The sequence below is a fragment of the Eublepharis macularius genome, chromosome 4 (genome assembly GCF_028583425.1).
Source record: "Eublepharis macularius isolate TG4126 chromosome 4, MPM_Emac_v1.0, whole genome shotgun sequence".
NCBI classification, from domain to species: Eukaryota; Metazoa; Chordata; class Lepidosauria; order Squamata; family Eublepharidae; genus Eublepharis; species Eublepharis macularius.
The window spans coordinates 114624423-114649325 of record NC_072793.1 but is presented as its reverse complement, the minus strand read 5'-3'; the positions used below and the strand labels follow the sequence as shown (position 1 = coordinate 114649325).

Below are 24903 nucleotides of genomic sequence, written 5' to 3'. Positions count from 1 at the left end.
CTTGTAAGAAAATTAAAATGGGAATCTTAATCACCCCCTTGTGGTATAAAGCATGTTTGCCAAATAATCTGCAGTCTCCAAAGAACCCAAGCTGATACCTAATTGCAAAAGATGTAAAATTAGACCTTTTCTAATGTCTTTATGAACAAGAGATTTGTATCTAGCTTGCTATTTGAAAGAATAGAACAGGATTCAATTTACTCAAGCAGCATGTTTTATAATAGAAGTATGGTGACATATTAACACAAGGAATTTAGTAACATTCTCCAAATGGATGATATCTGTGTTCCTTCACTTGGTTAGCTCTTAAAGATTTCTTATTGGCAGAATCCTTCAAGGTACAGTTGTTTTCTTTTACAGGTAAAACTTGTTTCCAAACAAAGAGTATGTATCACCACCTCCTTACCCAATATAGCACATCCGTCCAACCTTCCATGGTTATACACTGGAACACAGTTAACATTGCAAAGGCAAAATTGTCAAAGTTGGTTATGCCTCCGTTGGGTCCAACCCAGCCACTTTTACATTCAGTGCCATTCATGCTACACTGACGTCCAGTTCCTGAGAATGCACAAGGTGCAGGATCATCTTCAGCTAATATATCTAAAAAAAAGTTCAAAAACACAGAAATGAGAAATCCTCAACAACTTGCTTGGAAAAAGAAATTTCAACAATAATAACCCAGAAAGATAATACATGTTGAAACAAACTAACCTTTGTCTGGAAAACACTGAAGTCACAGGGCACATAAGTAGGGCTGTGCGCTTTGGGATCAGCTTCGGGTAAAAAAACCCAAAGCGGACCCGATCCAGAAAGCTTCGGAATACCGAAGCAAAACATTCCGAAGCTTTTGGAAATGCTTTTGAAAGCTTCAGGGCTTATTTAAAGGGCCCCACCGCTGCTTGCAAGCAGCGACAGGGCCCTTTAAACATCAACCCCCCCACCTCCCCCCACCTACCTTGCGGTGGCTCAGGCCCAGCTCCTCTGCCACCATGCCGCCGCCACCGCCACTGCGCTGCTGCTCGAGCCTGCGGGGCCATTTGAGGGGCAGGCAGGGTGGGAGGCAGAGAACGCCCTTCCTGCCCCTCAAATGGCCACCGCGGCACTGGTGCGGCGCGGCCATTTGAGCAGCAGGAAGGGCCGGAGGCGGCGGCTCTGGCCTTCCCCACCACCCTGCAGGCTCGGGTGGCGGTGCAGCGGTAGAGGAGCCGGCTGGCTCCAGGCCGCGCAGCCTTGTGCTGCAGGCGATGCCACTGCCACAGTGGCGGCGGCAGCGACCCGCCACCCAGTTGATAACACTCCCGCCACCAGTTAAGTGGCTGGGGGTTGGAGGGGTCTCCACAGGGTTGGGTGGGGGTGGAGGGCTCTCCCCAGGGGGGTGGGGTGGAGGGGTTGCCCCAGAGAGGTGGTGGGTCGTGGTGGGGAGTTCCCCCCTCGCTTCAGTATGTTTCAAATCTTCACGGAGCATACCGAAGCGATTTCCAGAACCCGAATCCGAAGCGGCTTGCTGCTTCGGATTTGGGGATATTCCGGATCGGTTTCCTGCTTCAGGTAAACCCGAAGCGGGAATACTGAATCTCCCCGCCTGTGCACAGCCCTACATATAAGCAGCCACAGCCTTTTACCAGCCACATACATAGTGGGGCGTATGCAAGCTTGCTATGTATGGGTCCATGGACACAGCAATTTCGATGGTTGTGGTTACTGGAGAAAAAGAAATTTTCACCAACTGGTTTCAATGGGCTTAGACTGGAGTAACTATGTTTAGGATTGTACTATTAGTGTCATTCAGAGTCAGATCAAATGTGTGGAGCAGAGTTCAACGTGCAGAAACAGCACCATCCTTTCATCTTGCATTTTCCATGCCACCATGCTTCCTTTTGCTCTAATAATTGGCTTGGATCAATGTTGAATTATTGTGCAACCTTATATTTAGACATATCTTGATATGTGTGAGGAACTGCCTAGAAAATGCAGAGATAATTTGAGATGAGATTGTACAGTGGTCTGACTCGAATGATAAAACAGACTCCACTGAAATCTGTGAGAAGCTTTGTGCCCCTTTCATGAGGAAACCCAAAGGAAAGTGGAAACAAGTGGTCTGATAAAGACCATGTCACTTCCTTTGCCATTTTCTGTAGTAAAGTACATATACTGAAGAGGATCTGCAGATACCCTCAGTCTTCTTTTAAACCTGCACTATCCAAACCTCAGACCTGGAATCAAACCATCTTAAAACAGCATCACAAATTTTAAAAAATATGTATTTTCTATACTTCTCTGAATGTAGGAAAATAGATTAAAATCTGTTCTGTGAACTAATTTTGATTGGGTTGGGTTTTCTGAAGTTGATTAAAATGGTTTACTACCTAACACTCAGTTCCTAGACTACAGAGGACTAGATTTCAAACTCTACATCCCACTCTCCTCCCCATCTGCAATAATGCTGCAATCTAGATCAGCTCCACCCATGTTTCTAATATCCAGAGTTTTCAGATTTTCAGTGTCTCTACTAAGACTGTGACATACTTTTGGCCATAGGAAGCAGTCACAATCTTATGATAGGATTACCTCTACACTGGCTAACTACAGATTTAGAGTTCAGTTGTCAATGGTTTTAAAATGGGAACAGCCTAATAAGAGGTAACTTCCTGGCATTTCTAAGATCTGAGGCTGATACTAAAGGTAGATTCATACATTAAAATTAATCAGGAAAAGCAGAAATTAAAACAACACACACTTCTACTTTTCCAGATTCTGTCATGACACATGAAATGAAACAGAGAGCTAGTGTACTGTGCTATGATGTGTGAGACAGGAGACTCAGATTCAATTCATCTGTCATGAAGCTCACAAAGTGATGCTAGACCACTCACAGTGCAGTTTTAAGCAGAGTTATACCTTTGTAACCAACTTAGAAGTGTGTGAGCTGCTTAGGATTGCACTATCACTCTCAGCCAAACCTGCCTCTCAAGACTGTTGTCGGGAGAGCTTCTTGGAAAAATAGCAGGATAATCTATGATAGACAGTAGAGAATCCTGGAGCTAATGGCTCTTAACATGACATTCAGGAATCCAACTCAGCAAACCACGAAGGTTGAGGTTTCTGTTCTTCTGTGTAATGTATTGTATATAAACCGCCCTATTTGCTCTAATTCTGAATTTTTAATACAGATGAAAACATTAAAACCAAGATTTATACTTTACAACCCTCAATTTAAGTTTATATTTTACAGCCCTCTATTTAAGATGGAACAATCTGGTTCCTGCTTTATGAGCAACAATTTCTTTTCTCACCTGCATCTTCAAAGAAACATGATTTGTGCATTTTTCCAATAAAAAGTTCCAATCCTATAATAGCATAGATTATGATTACGAATAATACCAAAAGGGCAATATGGAGCAAGGGAACCATGGCTTTTATAATGGAGTTCAGGACAACCTGTAAACCTGTAAAACGCAAAAGAATGAATGAAGATGGTGATATTGTTTTGCAGACACACATAATTAAAAGTGGTTAATACACTAGTATAAATAGGCTTTGTATTCTGTTTCATATATCTAACAAGTATTCACCAGGTTTTATGTGATAATAAAATGTGATAGTTTTGGAGAAATGGTAACTATCACACAAAAGAACCTAGCATAGGAATTTGCATACCTCTCAGTCTTGCTATATAGAAAGTTCATGTGCAGAATAAGAACAGATGTCTATAAGTACAATAAGATGCTCGGTTGGGTTTGGAGGGTTATTTTGGTGGGTTTTATTGGTTTTGTAATTACTGGGCCACTGTATTTAAAAAGCCAAAAGTGCTTGATAAAAGTGTTCATACAAAATTAGAGGTACCTGTCTGCTGGTAGTGAATTTTACATTTGATCAAAAAGCTTTCTCCCCACTCATGGCATATTTCCCACAGTTGCTTGATCCTCCATTGAAGTAATTTTGCTAAATCTGTACCAATTACCATCATTTCCATGGTAACAGATTATGGTCTAATAAACACAGCATTATGACCTTGCTTCTGGATCAAATGTTAAACACACGAGATGGGAAGGAGAGAGGTTTCACTCACTCCAAACCACCCTCAAATAACAGCGATGAATGAAACCAGAAAGGATTATACGCAAATCCACTTGCTCCTTTAACAGTTCTTTCACGTTCTAGCAGTCAGTTTTTCATTCTCTAGAACAGCAGTGTTTGCACAGTTTTCCTAGGGGCTGTTATTCAGTGGCTCTTGTATTGGAAATCACCATTTTCATCTACAATACACAGCTGAATGAATGAGTATTGATTTCCAAATGAACAAGAAAAGTTGAAAGTAAATATAAATGACTAATGTATAGCAGTCTGGTTAGAGAACCCAAGGAGAGGGCAGAGGTAAGGAGAATTAGGAAGGAGGAGATTATGTAATTGACATAGAAACTTGCATGTCATCATAGTCAAGCAGATCATTGTTCTGATGCATCTGTTCCACAATATTTCACAGTCATTGCTGATTTAGTGGCTTGGGAGAACTTCTTTAATTATACAGCCATAGGAATGACTTTATTAACTATACATGCAAACCTATCTTTTTATTTTTCCCCTCTTTATTTTACACAGTTCGGCAGTGGTGCAATGGTACAATAATACAACAGCATAACAATATAGTGTGTTTTTAAAATGTGTTTCCTATTGCAAATATAATACTGAAAATGAACGGGAGTGATAAAGAATAAAATGAAAACAAACTAAGTCTATGAAAATGAAATGGAAAAGAACATACATAGTACATCATTTCATGCACAATGACAGCTTGCCCCACAAGCTTAAGCATCATGATGCATGCACTGAGGGTCTAACAATGGATCTTAGCATCTTTATTGGTTTGTGGTATATTGATAAGATTCTTTCACACATTTATCCATGTATTTATTTACTTTATTTATATTCTGCCTTTCTCACTGAGACTCAAGACAGTTTACATAATATAAATCAACACAATCAATAGGATGTGGCATCTAATAAGCAACATGAAGGGGTTCCCTAAATGTTGGAAGTCTGAAAACAACTACACTATTATGAAGGATGCCAGGAACTGTAAGAAAAGTGGGAACCTCAAGATGACCCATTGTTTGACTTGAGGTTATTTCATTGGCTTAATTTCCTGACAACAAATCATTCTCTTGCATGAACAAAGTAGAAGCTCAGAAAGTCCCACAAAGATTTCCCCAAATTTGTCCTAACTAGACACATGGCTAATGCTGAAAAATAATAATGGTGCTTATATACTGCTCTTCTAGACAGGTTAGTGTCCCACTCAGAGAAGTGAACAAATTCAGTATTGTTATTATCTCTACAATACAACTGGGGAGCTGAGGTTGAGAGAAGTGGCTTAGCCAAGGCCACCTACTATGCTCATGGGATTTGAACTAGCAGAATGCTGACTAGCATCCCAACCACTTAACCACTATGCTACACCATCTGCAAGCTTAATTCCCATCTCCTTCCACAGCTATTAATAGAACATATCCACGTCCTTGCAATATATAGTTCTGTAGTTCCACAGACTACAGCAATGGCAGTTAATGAGTCAGAGCAAAGAACAGGAATCTAACTCCTAGTGGTATCAGATCAGTTTTGAAAGACATTATGGAAAGTAGCTAAACATAAGACACAAGTTTTGAAGGCAACTACAAGTTTGCAATCTTTTGATTTATTGGCCACATTGAAAATAAGGAGATAAGGAAGGATATAAATATTTTAAATACATACATACATACATACATACATACATACATACATACATACATACATACATACATACATACATACATATTGTGCCATCTCACTTAGCCTTAAGTCACAGACCCTGGCCATACAGATTCCTCTGCCTATTTAGCGGACCCGCCTCACAATCACATTTACCATTTAGAAATCTCTTCATTCAAATTAAAACTGGTGACATCTCAAAATACACTTTATCTATATACTCAGATAGCAAAGGTGACTGTTACGTGACCACATTTAAATCTCTAGAAGAAGGAGAAGGTTATTATATGGGAGGAAAAGCCAACCTGAATGATTAAAAAATGTTTCTGTAAAAGTCACAAAATAATTTGACAAACAGTTACTTACTGGGCACTCCTGATACAAGCCGGAGAGGTCGCAACACACGAAAGGCTCTTAGGGCTTTTACATCAAAACCACCTGATTTACCACCTGAATGGGTGCCCCCTTCTGCTTCTTTGGTTAATTGTTCCAAAATTACACTAAACAACCTGGCAAACAAAACAAAAGAGATATTATCACTTGTAGTTTAATAAAAAATTACAAACTTTGATACCATTGGCATTTCTGAAATGTGGTCAGGTGCCACTGCCATCTAAGGCTACATGGCTGGCAACCCAAGAAAATACCTTCTTGGTCATGGTGCCAAAGCTTTAGGACTCTCTCTCGGGGGAGATCATCTGTCTCCATCATTGCCTCCAGCTAGTGGGTGAACAGTTTTTTGGTTCGGGTTTCCCTCTAATATTGACTTTTATTAGCCCCTCTCCCTGTTTGTGGGGTTGTGTGTTTTTATATTTTATTTAATTGCTCGAATGTTCTAAAAAGAATCAATATCTGAAATGTTTGCTGCTTTGGGGTGGAAAAGCAGCATAGAAATAAACTAGCAAATAAATATTCCCATCAAACATAGTTTTGTCATCTGTTCAAATGACAATGGATTGTTTTCTTGTATACAAACAACAATTCCTAAACAAGATTAAAATATAAACTCACTCAATCTCCCATTAAAAGATACGCCTTTGACATCAGGTTATATCTTAATTTCTTGAAAAAGGAGACCTTTTGATAACAGAATTTTTATTCCTTCTGTTTTTTAAGATCATGGTGCAAAGTGTTAAACAGATCATTTAATTTTTTAAGAAAACAAAAGGATATTCTTGTGTGGCACAGTTCTTTAACCATAACAATATCAGGTGTCTCAGCCCCACCCACCTCATAGGGTGTTTTGCTGTGGGGATAATAATGACATACTTTGTAATCCACTCTGAGTGGGCATTAAGTTGTCCTGAAAGGCAGTATGTAAAGTGAATGTTGTTGTTGTTGTTGTTATTAAAATCCTTTGTTTAGTTCTTGATCCAGAAGCTAGTTAAAGGTACTATGCACTACCAATGAGACCTGTACATTCATCTTTAGACATGGATCTATTATTCTCAAACTGCAACCTAGATCAGTTTGAACCCTTATTCCCCATTACCTGCAACATCAACAAAATATAACCCATCATCCTTGTCTGAATTTAAGTATATTCAGTGTATTACCCTCATCCAGCTTATTATCACCTCCAAACATCTATTCATTTTTAAAAAAAACTTTCTCATTTGACTACTGAAAAGGACAAAGTTCTGTATTATCAGCAGTGGCTTCATGTAGCATGGATGCCAAAGTGAGATCCTTGTGAAGTTTTCTAGCACCTTCTCAGTTATGGTACCCAAACTCTGCAACTCTCTCCCAGAGACTCAATTATCCCCTTCTGTTGCTGTCTTCTGCCAGTGGGTGAACATTTTTTTAAATTCATTTAGCATTCTCTCTGTCCTGTCCTGTCCTTCCTGCCCTATATTCTAATTGTGGTTTTTATGTGTGTATTTTATCTTGGTTTTAATTGTGTTCATGATGTGTTTGTGTTGAATTTTATTTGCTTTTAAGACATGTCTTTATTATGCATGTTTTTAATATGGTAGCTGTCTTGGTGGCCCTAATGACAGCAGAAAGGTGAGATATAAATTTTGTAAAAAAAATAATTTTTAGAATATGATTTTTTTCTACATAGACAAATGGCTCAAGCCATATTATTCAAGACTTAACGTTATGTTTCTAGTTCTAGGTCTTTATATTATATATATCATGCAGAATCACACGGGTTGATTTGGGTTCAAAGTACATTTTTACCATTCTTCGATAAACATACTCATACAGAGGAAGGTGGATAATAGATGTTGGACCTACTGGCCAGCTTGATAAAGAATATTTGGATTTTGATACTCATTTCTAGGCAAATAAATCAATTACACCTCACCTTGACTTGCTCTCTTACATTTGGACATGATTCAGTCTATATAATGAAAACAGGGTTGCACTTACCTGTAACTGTTGTTCATCGAGTATTCTTTGGTGCAGGCACACATGGGAACTACGCATGTGCAGGCCGGCCATGGACATTCTAAAGCTCCTAAAGGTGCAAGATGCTCACTTAGCCTTTTTCCATGCATTCCCCCTAGGTTTGGCTATAAAAGGTGGGGTGAGTGGCTCCCTCCCTCAGTTCTCTAAGCCACCAGTGTAGAAGGAAATTAACAATAATAAAGTGCACACGGCAGGGAAGGAGGGAGGGATGTGTGCCTGCATAGAAGAACACTCAATGAACAACAGTTACAGGTAAGTGCAACCCTGTTTTCATTGTCGTGTCTTCTATGCAATCCCACATGGGAGATTAGCAAGCTAATTTATCTAGGAAGTGGGCGTATAGCTCTTCAATGGAAAAGACTCTTCAGGACTGCCTTACCGACATCCCTGCATCCCTTCTGGAGTCTACATCAATGCCATAATGCTTGATGAATGTAGATGGCATAGAGCAGGTGGCTGGCTGCCTTACACAATTCCACTATAGGCACGCCGAAATGAAAGACTGATGATGTGCATTGTGCCCTTGTAGAACGTGCTCCTATGTACAATGGATATGGTTGTTTAGATTGATGATAACAATCCCTAATGAGCCAAACTATCCAATTTGAAATGGTCTTTGAGGTGACCTTCAGACCTTTTTTGGGGCCCTGTAAATGAGATAAATAGATTAGAATCCTTTCAGAAAAGAGCTGTCCTGTCCAAGTAGAAGCATAAAGCACGTTTAACAACAAGTGTGTTCAAAAGTCATTTTGTATTATTTGAAGGAGTAGGGGAAAATACAGGTAAGACAATATTCTGGTTTAAGTGAAAAGCAGAGACAACCTTTAGCAGAAAAGGGAAACTTGGAGGGAAGATAATTTTGCAAACATCCTAATGAGTCATGTCTCAGGGCTTGCAATTCACTCACCCTCCTAACCAAGGTTATAGCCACCAGAAAGGCTGTTTTGGCTGTCAGAACCTTCAAGGAGCAGGTAGCTAGGGGCTCAAAAGGTTTATGCATAAGTGCAGTGAGAATCAAGGAAGGACTCCATTGGGAAATTGGCCTGGATGCTGGATTTGCTAAGCCTCTTAGGAAGGACTTGCATTGTGGTTGGACAAAGAGAGATTTCTCGTTTACATTATCATGGTAAGCGGAAATGGCCACTAGGTGCACCTTAACAGAGACATTAGTCAAACTTAGCTGGACTAAGTAGTGCAAAACAGACGGCAACAGGGCTGAGACTGGGTTTAAGTTGTTGTCTGCGGCCCAAAAAGAAAATCTTTTCCATTCGGATAGGTAGGATTTTCTGGTGGAAGGTTTCCTAGCTTCCAATAGGAGCTTCTGGACTGGGGAGGAGAAACTCAGTCCAGGGGGGGAAATGAACTAGGCTGTTAGCTTCAGAGTGGCTAGATCATGATGGAGAACCACATCATTCTATAGCAGGCATGGTGTCTGCGGAAAATGATAGATTCAGCCCTGTGCCATTTGGAATAGCATGGCAAACCAGGCTTGCCTTGGCCAGTAAGGGGCTAGTATGATTGCCAAGGAACCTTCCCTTATCGTCTTGCTGAGTGTCAGCATCATAAGAGGAAGACAGGCAAATATATAAAACAAGTTGCCCAACCATGGGATCTGAAAAGCATCCTGAAGAGAGGACTTCCCCTTTCCTGCCTGTGAGCAATATTGAGCACATCTCACACTATGTAATCCACCTTTGAGTCTCCGTGAGAAAGGCAGAATATAAATAAACAAACAAACAAACAAATAAATCTCTTGAGGTCTGTAGCAAACAGATCTATGGTGGGATATCCCCACATCGTAAAAACAGGGGAAAGGATGTCCATGTGGATGGACCATTCATAGTTCTGAGATTTTGAGCGACTTAGAGCATCTGCCAGAACGTTTTCCTTGCCTGCTACGTGTATGGCAGAGAGAGAAGTTCCCATATCAGTGAGGATTCCTGAGAGAGAGAGCCAGGAAAGCTGTGCCCCTGTCTGTTCAAGTAATGCACGGCAGTCATATTGTCTGTGCATATCTGAATATTCCTGTCCTCCACAAGGTAAAGCAGAACCTTCAGAGCACAATGTATTGCCCTGAGCTCTAGCGGGTTGATGTGCTTAGTGGATTCTTGACAAGACCACACTCCTTTACTTGGGTGGTCCCAGAAGATGCCCCCCCATCTTGATAGAGAGATATCTGTATAGATTGAAACATGAACCAGGGAGGAACCAAAGGGAGTCCCCATTAATAGGTTCCGTGTGTTGTTCCACCAACCTGTGGAACAAGTCTCAGAACCAAGAACTGCTGGTATGGATTCTGATGGTGTGGGTGGAACACTGATTAACCAGTTCTGTAGGGGCCGCAACCTCAGCCTGGCAAACAGAACTATCAGAGTCAGAGAGGCCATAAAACCTAACAGTCTTTGAATTTGTTTTGCACTGCATTGCCTGTATGAAAGGACCTTGTTTAGGATGAGGAGAAATTTCCCAATCCATTCCAGGGTAGGAAATGCAAGGGCTAGTGAAGAGTCTAAGACTACCCCTACAAATGTTATTTTCTGGCGGGGAACCAGAGATGACTTCCATGTTGACCTCAGTCGCAGCTGGTATAGGACTGCAAGAACCAGAGTCATGTGTTGTGACAAGGACTCTTTGGTCTGGCCCACAAGAAGCCAATTGTTGAGATAGGAAAAGATGGTACACCTTTTCTCTCTGAGGTGGTTGACCAATACTGTCATGATCTTTGTAAAGATATAATGAGCAGATGAGAAACTGAAAGGAAGAACCTTGTATTGCTATCTTTCAGAACCACAATTAAAATAAAAGAACGCTCTGTAGTGAACATTTATTGGAACAATGCAACTTTTAAATCAACAGTAACGAACCAAACTTGACTTTGTAATGGGTAGGATGTCTCTTAACAACAAATATTCTGAACTTTTTAGCAACTATAAACTCATTCAAGGGACGAAGATCTAAAATGGGTCGAGAGCCTCCTGACTTTTGATCACAGAGCACAGCAGGTCACCTCAATTTCCAGGGATCTTGCCATACGAACTAACTGTTCAGTATATAAGCAGAGATCTTCACTTGGGGATATAGCAGAGTCCTCCATTAGAAACTCTAGTGGAGAAGGCTCTGATGCAATATCCGAAATTACATTGGAGTCATCATCCAAGTATGCAGTGGGATTCAGGGTCAGTTCTGGAACATTATTGTCTTCTGGAAACATGGCTGGAACCAATCTAGGTTTGGCCTTACTACTTCTTGGTTATGAGTGAACGGGAAAATAAGCATCTCCATCACAGAAGAAATAATGGGGAAGCGGATACAACCCCAGTGACCCTTCAAACCTGTAAGTATAGTATTGGTAAAGGGGAACCATATGGAGAGTAATGGAACCAATGTTGTCTATGGTGTGGAGTCAGCTTCAAACGATTGTCATTCTTGAACAAATCCACAGAAGCCTTCTGTCTTTCCACAGGCAGCATTGAGGAAGGCGGAAATGGGGAAATGGCTGTCGACAATTCTACAATCTCTGGGATCTTGCCCTCTGAGAGGGATAGTACCAAAGCGGAACGCCATCTGGGGGTCAGAGAAGGTATTCTTGGAACCCTGGGCAGACTTTATGTCACCAATGTAGTCAGAACCAAAGAGGTGGACTTTTTCCTCTTCTGTGACTACTAAGTTGATAATTTATCAGCATGGTTCGCTTTGAGCGTAGCCTTTTTCAAAGGCAGCTCTGACTGGCACCAAGGTAGAACCGTTGAGTGAGTGACTGGAACCGACTGGTCCCTTTCAGTGGCAATACACCCCGAGAGTGCTGGAGGAACCAAGGAGGCCTGTTCTGAGTGCTGCGGTCCTTTATCTGTGGCATTAGTATCTTTGAGTCTGTAGTGCCCTCCAGGGGTGACTCCCAAAGAGTCGCTTTCAATCACGATGCCCTTTCATGGTGCAACTTGGGCATAAACTGTTTACAGACAGCATACTGCAAGGTGTCATGGCCCTTGCATGCAGGCATAGCAGGCATTTGTCATGCTCATCCAATTGGACCATCGCGGTTCCACAATGTGAACACTTCTTGAAAAGAGCCTTTGAAGTCATGGAGTTAAAGGCCCAAACTTGCATCTATCACTGGAATCGAGAAGCAGAGCAAAGAACATATACTTCTTCAACAGCAGCTAAAGAAGAACTGAGGGAGGGAGCTGCTCACCTCTACTTTTATAGTTATGCCTGGGGCGAGCATCTCGTGCCTTTAGAAGCTTTAGAACATTGATGGCTGACCTGCATATCCACATTTCCCATGTGGGACTGCACAGAAGACATGACAATTAACAGGTTTAGTGCAAATTCCAAGAGTTCTTCTCTTTTGTCTGGTCCAAGATATAGCATGTCCATATTTTCTTTTCTGCAGAATACTTATGTGAGAGTCCAAAACATGTTTAAATTTATACTGCTCAATCAATGTACTCACTGAAAGAAAACTGTGCTGTTTTTTATATACTGTAATACACACATATGGGACGCAAGAGGCTGGTGGAAGTGGATTTTGCCTCCCCCTCCCACCAACCCATGAGCCTCAAAATAACAATGCCAAAGGACAGACCTGCAAATAAAAGGCCACGCAATCTGGGCAGCTGCACAGAGGAGAAGAAGGCAAAAGAAATCATCCTTCCTGCTTGTTCTGCAAGTGGGCTCCACTAACAGAAGAAGCAAAAAGAAGCTTTTCCCTTCTCAGGTCCAATCCTTGGAGCACCTTTTTGAGACTTGTAGGTAGCAGCTGGTAGAATGAGGAGCTGAGAAAAGCTAGCCTTTCATGTTTTTTGTTAGCCTTTCTTGCTTCATAGAATCTACTTATAGAATCTACTTATAGTTCAATGCTCCAATGTGAGAAAGAGTAACACATAAACATACAATATATAAAAGCAAATAAACAGAATTACTAATTTACTGACTAGTAACTTCAGCGGGAAAACTTAGCTGTAGGTCCCAGAGCAAACAGTCTCTTGCCAACAACACCACAGGCTAGCAACTTTGAACAGGAATATAGACCGCTTCTCCTTTTAACTAATGAGTGTATAATATAGGAACATTTTAGAAGTTTTCCAGATTCCTTGAAAAATTTAAAAAAGCACACTTACCCTACAATTACTATTACAAAATCCAGTAAATTCCATCCATTTCTAACATAGGCATTGGGATGTAATAATAATCCATATGCTATAATCTTCAAAAATGTTTCAATTGTAAAAATTATCAGGAAGGCATATTCTACTTTTTCCTGAAATAGAAGAGAACAAACAATAAAACAGCAATCATCAACAGATGTTTTAGAGCATTTATGGGGTATTTATGTCATTACTTTCTGGTCAGATTACTAAATTCAGGCCTGAAGACACAAATCCATACACATCTACTTGAATGTATATTAAGTAAAAGGTTAGTTTGTTTAATATAATGAAACAACAAACATATGTAAGACAACAATCCTAAGTAGGTCTACTAGGAATCCAACTGAAGTCTATTTGATGAGATTTACTCTGAGGAAAATATTCTTAAGATTGCACTGTGAATTACTATCGTTCCTCAGCATTTTAACTGGACAATCTTATGCAGAATTAGACCAAGCAAAACACATTAAGTTCAACTGATTTAGATCAGAATAACTCTACATGGGATTAAACTATAATATTGCTAATTCAAGTTACTTTCCCTCCAATCTCTGATCTACAAGCAACTGTTTGAATGACTCTGAGAAGTGAAAAACAAAGACCTGAAACATATTTATTTGTCCTGCCTCTCTACAAGTATGTACCAAGGTGGTTGACAGTCTTTTGTAAAACTAATGATATTTTAATAACCAATAAGAGCTAAACTAAAACACAAAATTATCCAAATCAACAAAAACTAAAAACAATTTTAAAAGCAGCAGCAGCAACTAAACAATAGCAACCAATTAAAACCATAATGCAACCAAAAAGAAAGAACTTTAGTGGAAAATAAAACTGTAAATCAACAAAACTGATTTTTTTAAAAAAAAAAGACCCAGAAAGTCATTCTATAGCCAGTAGGAGACCCCTCCCTTCACATCTACATATTGATGAAATTTAGCTCCAAAACTCCAGATAACCTCTCCATGTAGTTTCATGTAAAAACAGCTTAAATACTTTCAAATGTTAATTAAAATGTTAATTAAAATGTTAATTAAAACCATAAATGTTAATTAAAACCATAATGCAACCAAAAAGAAAGAACTTTAGTGGAAAATAAAACTGTAAATCAACAAAACTGATTTTTTTTAAAAAAAAGACCCAGAAAGTCATTCTATAGCCAGTAGGAGACCCCTCCCTTCACATCTACATATTGATGAAATTTAGCTCCAAAACTCCAGATAACCTCTCCATGTAGTTTCATGTAAAAACAGCTTAAATACTTTCAAATGTCACAGTAGGGTTGCCAGGTCCCTAGGACGCTGGCTTCTACCTCCTTGGTGCTTTTCTTGCTGTGACCACGTGTGTGCAAAGTGTGCGCGCTCCCAGTGTGCATGATGATGTCACTTCCAGGAGTGACATCATCATGCAGGGATGACACATCGCGCGCGTGCCAGGGAAGGCAGAGAGAGTGGGCAGCTCTCTCTCTCCGCCACCGTCACCACGCTCCTTGTCACTGCCGGCGTGGGCAGCACAGGGGCAGTGGCAGCTGTGGCAAGGAAGTGAGCTGCGGGGGCCACGGCCTGCTCTCTGTCTCGCCCTGTCTCAGGTACAAGGGGCACGGTGGCAGCAGCGAGAGAGAGAGAGCAGGCCGTAGCCACCACAGCTTACTCTCTTGCCATGGCCACGACTGTCCCTGTGCTGCCTGCACCGGCAGGGACAAGAGGTGCAGCGGTGGCGGCAGCAGCGAGAGAGAGAGAGGGCCATGGCAGCTGCAGCGGCGGCGGTGAGAGCGAAGTGCTCTTGCAACCGTCACCTCCTTCCTCTTTGCCGCCGCCTATTCTCGTGGCATGGGAGCGCGCCCCGCACCGAGGGGCGTGCTGCACCACCCAGGGAGGGGGCACCCCAGGGAGCGCCTCCCTGCTGGCCAGGTAAGTGGCACAGGGGGAGGCAGGATCAGGGGATCCCCCACCCCAAGCGGGGGGATGGCAACCCTATGTTACAGGCAGCTGTGAAACATGATATGGTACAGAACCTGCAGATGGACTGTATAGTGTAAGGAATGTACCAAATCAATTAAGCACATTTGAATTTACCATTAATTGGTTCAGAACACAAGTGCCAAGCCACTTGCTCCCACAGTCAGTTGTAGATGCTCCTTCACCTAATTCATTCTCCTCCCACATTGTCATCTTTAGTTAAACTAGGGGGGATAAGAAATCGGATCACATCCCTTTTTGAAATTTTAAAAAATAGCATGTAAGATCCATGAAACTGATATACCACATTTATTCCGATCCTTAAACATGCTTTGATATATTCAAACATCTGTGACTTTGACTTGAGGAAATTAACTAAAATACAAACTGTGACATCAGTTTTTATGTGGGGATTAGCAGCTTGTTTGGCCTGTGCGGAGGCATTCTCCCAGGAAGCAACCCATCCTTTCCATGTTACACATTAAATGGAATTCTTCTTTCTCTCTATTTCCTCTGCCAGTAACAGGATGAAGTGGGGGAGGGTCATTGGGGAAAACATGAGGGCCTGTTAGACTGAGGATGAAGGCTTTTGAATCATCTAACAACATGTCTAGCTGAATGTTTTTTATTTAAGGCAATTCACATATTCAGCACTGAGTGAGATCAAATGATAAATCACGAATGTGCATATATGAAATCAGTCCCAAATTTCACTCACAACGATGGAAGATCCAAAATTTCACACACACGGATGGAAGAGCCATTGCAGGAGAATGGTATCCAGCTCCATACCAGCCTAATGCTTATTGCTGGAAGGAAAGCTGCAAAACTTCAGCCCACATCCATAACTGGCATGCAAAGTGAGAGACATGCAGAACTGTTCCACAGGATCCTCCAAAAGATGCACTCCGTAGCACCCAGAAGTTCTTTTGTCAGTTCAAGAGATGAAACACGTCTAACCCTCATCAGAAGAAATATTGTTATCCCAGTGCCTACAAGGTTGTTTCAAAACCTGTCATAAGGCATTAAAGCCTGCTTTTCGTAGCAGAGGTATGGGTATGCTTCCTTGTTCTAGGAAAATCAGCTTAGCAGAAACTATGCTCTCAGTAAGAAATTTTTACTTCTCCAGGCAGATGGTGCACATTAGTCATAATTTATCTTTGTATTTTCAAAATCTTCAGAAAAAATGTGCAAAGCTGTCACTACATGAAATAAGCACTGAAAGTATGTTAAGGAGTTTCACAAAAATGGTTTCAAAATAAAATATGAATAGCTTGCAAAATTTTCGAATCATTATGTTATACATTACAGGTCTTCTCACTCTTTATTTATCTGCTGCATGGATATCTTAGAGCTGGATTACTTTTTTTAAATTCATAGAGTAATTTTCAAAATCCATGAATTCATAGAGTACAGAAAAGCCTTATAGGATGAAGTGACTCATGCAAGGGAAGAAGTCAGACTATTAAATTTATGACAGTGGGAGCAAAGAAGATTAGATGGGAAATATTTCTGTGATTTTTTTAATGGTTAATTTTTTAAAAGTATGCTTTTAAAGCAGACCAGTAAAATTCTAGCAGCAAAACAATATATAACAACCCTAGTTCTTTTTACAAGTGCACAAGTATTCTACATACACATAATAAGACTCCCATCCCTACCCTCACCCACCCACACCCCGATCTGCATGTCACTGCTCAGCTGGGTATACAGGAGAAAATGCTGGGGGAAATTGGGTAGGGGTGTGCACAGAGAAAAATTTCGTTATAACTTAAGATCTAGGCTTTGGGGAGGGGGGGTCGGATTTTACCATGATTGTTTGTTTCCAGGTAGGACATTACTGATTTGGATTCAAATCAGTTTTTTGTGTTCCAGAGTTCCAGGACCATTATTTTCAAAGGGGAATGTACACCAAGGTCTTGAGCAGTTGTTTAGAAAGATAATGGCACAACATTTGCACAGAACACACTCCTCTCTCTAGTCCCCCTAAGTTTCAAGTAGATTGAACTGGAGGGGTGATTTTACAGACCCCCCAAAGCAGGTCTGTCTCTGCACTGCCACATGAAGTTCTCTCTACTAATTCCTAAAATGGCCATCAAGCAGTAGCCAGCAGGAGAGCTCCAGCTGGCCACCAGCATTTTTTTAAAGCTGTTTCTGCATTTATTGCATTTCTCTATTATTACAGTGAGCGACAATTTTTTTTTACCTTTCCACTGAAAGCTCTGCATTTGCCATCCTTCCTTGTTGTGGTTTGTCATTTGTTTCCCTTCAGAAAATGAGGAAGGCTTCTGTTGCAGAACACCATATGGAGAATTTGGGGGGAGGGGATGGAGTCACTCTTTTTCAACCAAAAGACACCAAAAGAACCCTCAAGTTTCAAGCAAATTGGATAAAGTGGGTCAATTTTTCATACCCCCCCATTAGATTCCGCTCTGAACAGCTGCCCTAAGTTATTTCTACTGTTTTCTAAAATGGCTGTCAAGCAGCACCCAGTAAGAGAGCTCCAGCCAGACATTAGCATTAGAAAAAATGGCTGCGTTCATTTTATTTTTCTACCTTTAGTGACTTGACAATTTAAAAAAATATATTTTTCTGCTGGAAACTGCATTTTCCATCCGTTTTTTATTGTGGTCTACCATTTGTTTTCTTTCACAAAATGAAGGAGGCTCCCTTTGTAGACCTCCTCCCCCCGTTGGTCTGCCATTATTTCCTATAGAGGACTTAGGGTGGGGGGAGTCATTTTTCTTCCACCAAATATCACCAGAGTTGCAGTGGAGCTTCTGCTTATCAATCAAAGTTTCAAGCAAATTGGACAAAGTTTAAATTCTAAACGCCCCTGAACAAACCCATGCTTTCTACTTTCAGAGGGGAAAAAACTGTCCCTCCAGCCCACAAGGAGGGAAGAAGGAATGGCAGCTCTCTGCAGTTTGGAATTGGATGCATGTACTCTGTGCTCCTCCCTGCAAGGTTCTGATTGGAAAGGAGAAATGCCATTGTCCAGAAAATCAGTAGATTCCAAGGGAAACACAAGCTCATGCTACAAGGCTCATAAGCATTAGAACTGGGCGGGGGGGGGGACACACTAAACCAGTTTGGTGTAGTGGTTAAGAGAGCAGGACTCTAATCTGGAGAACAGGGTTTGATTCCCCACTCCTCCACTTGAAGCCAGCTGGGTGACCTTGGGTCAGCCACAGCTTTCAGGGGCTCTCACAGCCCCACCCACCTCACAGGGTGTTTGTTGTGGGGAAAATAACATACTTTGTAAACCGCTCTGAGTGGGCATTAAGTTGTCCTGAAGGGCGGTATATAAATCGAATGTTGTTGTTGTTGTTATATTTTTTGAGTGAGGTGATTTTATGATTTCCGAATAGCCGAGATTAGTGTTATCACTCCGGAGTGTCACACAATAACCCCCCCCCCAATTATTTTGTGTGTGTTTTTAGCTCAGATTTTCATTATGCATGTCCCTAAAATGAGGGGGAGTTTGATTGGTGTTGTGCCAACACTATGACATCACTTCCACCACAATCCAAAAGCGACAATCATCACACTGAGCAATGCTGTAGAATTTACCCGAAACTCTATTGTTTTAGTTGAATGCTAGTGTGGTGCCAATCACTGTTCCAAATTGTGCAGGAAGTGATGCCACTGACAAGGTCCACCCGATGGTAAGTCTTCTGCCAATTACCAGCCTTGGGCTTTTAACCCTACATCAGAAAGGTTCATGGTATGCTGAATTTGAGAATGACACAGCAGCTCTTGCTTTGCTCACATCATACCGTTATTTTCAGTTTTGATTATTTTTGTTTTGAAATTGTGTAAAATAAAACATTAAAATGTACATATATGTACATTTATATGTACTTCTGAATTTCATAGCAGTGATTTGCTTGTATTTTGCATCAAAAAAATAAATAAGGCCTCTCATTTCTTTGAACTGCAACCTATCATGCAATTGGTCTTCAACTGTCTCCTTGTGCAATATAAAATATGTGTTCTTTGCTTTGACAAATGTTGGTGGTTCACTAATGTTCTAAGAAATTATTTTTCCTACTGCACCTACCAAACATCATAATTCCCTGCCCCCAAATCCTTCTTGTTGTATAATATGTATTTATCAATAAAATTACACATTGTAAAAAATCTAGAACAATAAAACGACTTCAGCCAGTTTATAACTTTGAGTGCCAGGCAAAGGGAAGCAGGGAGGAAATTCTCTAAAGAAAAGGTCCTGCCTTTGGTAGCCACTCACCTCACCTCTGAAGACAAAGCATGATCTTGGAAGATGATCTTATCTATCAACCAGGTTATATGGGAGCACAGTTGCTAAAACATTAACATACTGCTGCAGATAAACTGGTAAAATAAAATATAAAGGCTAAATCAAAATTTCTAACATTTGAAAAACAAAAGATACTTTTTTAAAAAAGCAAATACCTCCCCCGCTTCATAATGTTCTAGACATTAGCCTCAGTACAGTGAAGCATATGGCTTCCTGTGTGTTTAAATAAGGAAATATCAGTGATTTCACAGACTCCACTCAGTCAAGGAATTAAAATTAAAACTCTTAATTTCAGTGTAACTTTCTGATATTGCTTGAGAGGAATCAATCTGAACTATTTTGGAAAGTCTGAACTGCAGGGGCAGATATATAAGTGTCCTCCACAGGCAGCCACAAGGGACTGTTTTTCTTTGATATGGCTAGGACTGCACGTGTAACATTACAGGAACCAACCACATAGCTCTTACCCATGGAACTGACCCTGTGAAAGAGTCACATAATACACTTTATCCATATGAATCATGCACATGTAGCAGTTAGAGTTGCCAAATCCAGGTTGGGAAATTCCTGGAGAAGGCAGTTTGGGGAGGGAAGGAAGCTCAGCAGGGATGTGAGGCCACAGAGTTGAAGTTATTTTCTCCAGACTGCCCCCTGTAATCTGCAATCAGTTGAAATTCCAGGAAAACTCCAGGCTTCCCCTGGAGGTTGGCAACTCTAGCAGCAGTAGCACCCAGTGTATAGCACTGGAATGAAACTCATAACCACATGTTCAGTTAAAAATCCTGGCAGAACAAGAATGGTTTTGTCTGTAACCAAAAGGAGGTAAGTGTTGGGGCTAAGAAAGCCTCAATACTAAGGTAACTACTGACAAGGCCAGCTCAGAGGGATGGTCATCATACCCTGTGCAGAGTTTCATGAGCAGATCTTAAATTTCAGGTACAAGAGAAAGAATCTTTATTTTAATATTCTGAAACTGTGGTTAAGCTTGTGTTGGTTTTAGATTAATTGTATATTTAAAAATGTGGATACCTTTTCCTTATACCGGAAGTTTAGAGAAAGGATCTCTGTTGGGTTGCTGGGTCCCCTGGAGCCCAAACCAGGGGACTGAGGGGTTGGGGGGACATGCACACTAGGAGTACATACCTAGTAAAGCATAGTGCTGGGGGCCGATTTTTATCAACTCAGCCCCACGCGGGGGCCTTCACTTCCATGCTCCACAGTGCGCAGGAGTGTGCTGCTAGGCTCTGGGGTCTATTTCCCATGCCTTCCCCTCAGGGCAGTTGAGTGGTGGAGGAAGGCAGAGGTGGGGAGTGGGGATCCCCTGCTCCCACCAAGGGAATAGGATCCCTAAATCTCTGGGTGGTGTTGGTGGGGAAAAAGTAATAATCACTGAGAATTGTATCCCAATTGAATAGAGAAACAAAAATCACAGCTTGAAATGAATAAAGAATATAATGAACAGTAAGAGTTCCTATTTATAAAAAAAGGTGATCCAACAGATCCCTGTAACTATCACCCTATAAGTTATTGTCAGTGGTATGCTTCCCTGCTTTACAAGAAAGTATTATCATGGTCAGCTTCTGGTGAGGAATGATGGCAGACTATCGTCTCTATAGAAATGGAGAAACGTTGCAGTCAGAAACACTGGCAAGGAAGGAGATTCCAGCCGGTGAAATCTTCCTGAATCAAAGGGAGATAACCCATTTGCACGGCTGATGGCTGCTCCTTGTGAGTTAACTGCAGAAATGGTTTCTGCAGCTGGCTCCTGAGTTGAGCGTCCTGGAATTTTATCTATGCTCAGAGCTGCGATGCAGCCTTTATATGGACACTAAGCCTGGCCACCCTAATTTCTTAAGGATTTATGGAAATAATTACTTTATAGACAAAGAGAGATTTTCTCCAAGACAAACATGTAAGTCCTTACAGTGAGATAAGCTTTTTTCCAGGACTACAAAAGTAAAATATTATCTGAAGGATTTGTGGATTTAAGAACTTTTGGCAAAAAGCTCAATTAAGAGGAAATATAAGAAAGTTTTGAAATGGAAAAAGTGACAACTATTTTTTAATCTCTTATTTTTAATCTTATTTTCAACGAAAGTGTGTATGTGATAAAGTTACCAGCTAAAGAGAACAGACCACAGTAGGGTATGTTTTGTTTATTCTAAAAGACTGTATTTAATTGAAGAATTTTATACAACAAAAGATAAGGTAATAAGTCAGATTGTGACTCATTGCTATGGTGATGTGGCTCAAAGTCGTGGAGAGGGAAAAGTGGAAGTACCTAATTTCTAACGGTGAAATCCTAAGAAGAGTTATTCCAGTCTAAAGCCACTGATTTCAATGGGATTAGACTGGGGTAACTCTGTTTAGGATTTCACTGTAAGTCTGTAAGATTTGTTATCCATCTCTATCCCACAATGGCAAATACTAGAAAAAATCCAGGCAGAAGGGGCTCAGTAGACCTCTGTAGAAAAAATAGGTTCAGTCTGGGGGGTGGGATGGAACATGCACAGGGAGCAGACTAAGGGTTATGCTGTCATAATCTGGATTTACACTAGCATAACCCTCCCTATGATGGCGCCCAGCTGTGGTGCTGCTCCACAGCTCTCTACCAATAGTACCCAGCCACAGGGGCCAGGCACCAACACAAATGCGGTGTAAGTCCCTGAACCCTGGGGTGGTGGGGCAAGGAGGGCAAGGTAGTTGGCTCCATAAACTGCTCTGGGCCTGGGAACGCCCACTGCAGCAGCAGAAAGTTATGCCACGAAAAGCGGTGGCATGGCCCATAGGCACCAACTGTATGGAAAAAACTCAATTGTCCTTCCAACGCCCGGCCCCACCCAAGCAGCTCAGCGGAACACAGGATGTTGACCACCAATCCACTCGCCTTGTGGCGGCTGAGCTCTCAACTCAGCAGTCAATCAGTCCCCCGCATACCCTATATAACCTCTGGCCGAGGTGACCACAGCCCCAGGTAAGTGAGGGCAGCACTGGAAATGACTCCTACTGCTGTGCAAACAGACTCTACTCCCTTCCCTGCTGAGGGACGTCGGCAAAACATGCCTCTAGTCATCCCATTAACTTTTCACAGTTTAATAAAGTCTGTGTTGAACAGACTATCTGTTTGCTTGTCTGTGCATGACACTAGCCCCCATCCATTTCCCTAACGGGCTGTCATTTTACACTTAAAAGTGAATGGTCTCTGAACCAAAGCTAGGACAGGTGGGGTGGCTCCGAAGAGGCTCCATGTTCGTCTATGCCTTTGTGTGGCTCTGCTGCCCAAAAGAGCTGGTGTCCAGTGGAACCTTGGAGGTTCCGGCCCCAACCAACTTCCATCCTCCCTTCAGATTCACATTAGGCAGCAGAGTGGGAGTGTAGTCCGTGTGTGTCTGGTGGGGGAGGATTCTCATTCTCTGTCAGCTGTCCTGACATTTGATAAGCCAGACAAAAGACCTCTGCATAAGGGAAGTCGGATTGTTGCTGGAGGGGAATGAGGAGCGACATCCTGGGATCTTGGGAGCTCCTCCCCCATGAGGCCGGACAACTGTCCCATTTGCTCTTTGCAGAGGCAGGGATGGACTTCAGGAATCTTACACTAAGGAGTGGGATGGCAGCCCCCAGTGCAGGATCTCTGTTCCTGCATGCCATCATTCCACTCAGCCTCTTTTCCTGCTGCCCGGGCTGTCAGTTTCACAGACCCTGCACTGGAACCAGCACAGGGTCTTTGAAACTGACAGCCCCTTTCCCCTGCTTCCTGGGCTGTCAGTTTTACAGACCCCACACCGGTTACAGCACGGGGTTTGTGAAACTGACAGCACGGGCAGCAAGAAAAGAAGCTGTCAGTTTTACAGACCCCGCGCTAGTTCCAATGCAGGATCTGTGAAACTGACAGCCTGGGCAGCAGGAAAAGAGGCTGTCAGTTTCACAGACCATGCGCTGGTTTCAGCCCATTGGGCGAACCCAGCACGGGGCCTGTGAAATTGAAAGCCTCTTTCTCCAGCTGCCAGAGTTGCAGGAGAAAGGGGCTGTCAATTTCACAGACCCTGCGCTGGGTTCAGCCGATGGGCTGAAACGAACCAGCCGTTCTGTACAGAATTTTGTCCCATGGTTCGTTTCGTGCCCATTTCTACTCTACAGTTTATCGTAGATAAATATATCAACTCAAAAGATGGCATGCTGGCTGTGACCTTTATGAACCTGTCTTTGAGCTGTCTTTGACTCAATGTCTAGGCAGAGATTATGAGATAAGCTGAAGAAATTGTCTATTGACAAGTGTCTTTTATTTTTGATTCAACAACTATATGGTCAGCTTACAGTTCAAGTAAGATGTGGCCCATCTTGTGAACTGACCAGAACTATAGCATTGTTGTTTATTTTGTATCTCAAAGACTTAAGCCCTCATGTTCCAAGAGATGAATTCCATTTGCTTTATCTAGCTCATGTTAAATTGCTGCACCTTCTGTACACAGATGACACAGCCCTCCTTTCAAGATCGGTGGTAGGCTTGTGTAAATTTATACGCTCCTTCTTGGAGTATTGCTCTAGAAAGAGCCTATCAATGTTTTTAAGTCAAAGTTCCTTTTTTTTTTTTTAGCAAAATGCGACAAAGAAATAGAAGTGGACAGTAGCAGGGCAGTCTATGGAGCAAGTGGAGCAATTTAAGTATCTAGGGATTATATTTCAAGATAATCTTTCTTGGAAGATACATTTGAATTCTGTTGTAAGATCAGTCATGAATACTGAAAAGGCTACTTCAAAATTCTATTACTCCTCAGGAGAACAGTATGTTCCTGCAGCAGTTAAAGCATTCTGGGCAATTGCTCTATGTTGTAGGTGTATGGATCAGTGTGGTAACAGATAACATTAATGGACTGTTATTAAGATTCATTCACAATATTTTGAGAACTCCAAGATATGTGTCAAGAATAGCTCTGAGATCAGGGAGATATCTTATAAACCAAAGGCTTGGTGGAAAGTATTTAATTTCAAAATTACAATTTTGAAATCAAATGTAGAACCAGGTCTCCTTCGATTCGTTATGCTGGATCAGCATACGAGTAATTGGGATAAATATTTGGAATACAAATTATCATGTTTGGATATCACCCATGATATGATAGAAACTATGAGTATTGGTGAATTGAGTAGATTGGAGAGCTAAACTTATTCTTCCTCTTTTTAAACAGGATTTTATTTCTCTTGAAGCTAAATCTTAAACAAGATTTTATTTCTCTTGAAGTTAAATCTTCTGGGTTATTGAGAGATGAAGATAAACAAGTAACTGTGTGTGGCTGTATTTTTGGCAGCTGTAGTAAAATCACATTGTAACTCTGGCAGTAAACTCTTG

At 41.4% G+C, this 24903-nt stretch overlaps 1 protein-coding gene across 3 annotated transcripts in view; it reads right to left on the bottom strand.

Moving 5' to 3' along the window:
* Positions 1-24903, bottom strand: part of CACNA1D (calcium voltage-gated channel subunit alpha1 D) — a 365621-nt gene that overhangs the window by 223345 nt on the left and 117373 nt on the right. For all 3 annotated transcript variants that reach the window (XM_054975338.1, XM_054975339.1, XM_054975340.1), the window contains exons 3-6: positions 13287-13426; positions 6118-6260; positions 3297-3449; positions 407-603 (exon numbers count right to left, since the gene is read on the bottom strand). In XM_054975338.1, the coding sequence (XP_054831313.1) occupies positions 407-603; positions 3297-3449; positions 6118-6260; positions 13287-13426 (633 nt within the window). The remainder of the gene's footprint in view (positions 1-406; positions 604-3296; positions 3450-6117; positions 6261-13286; positions 13427-24903) is intronic.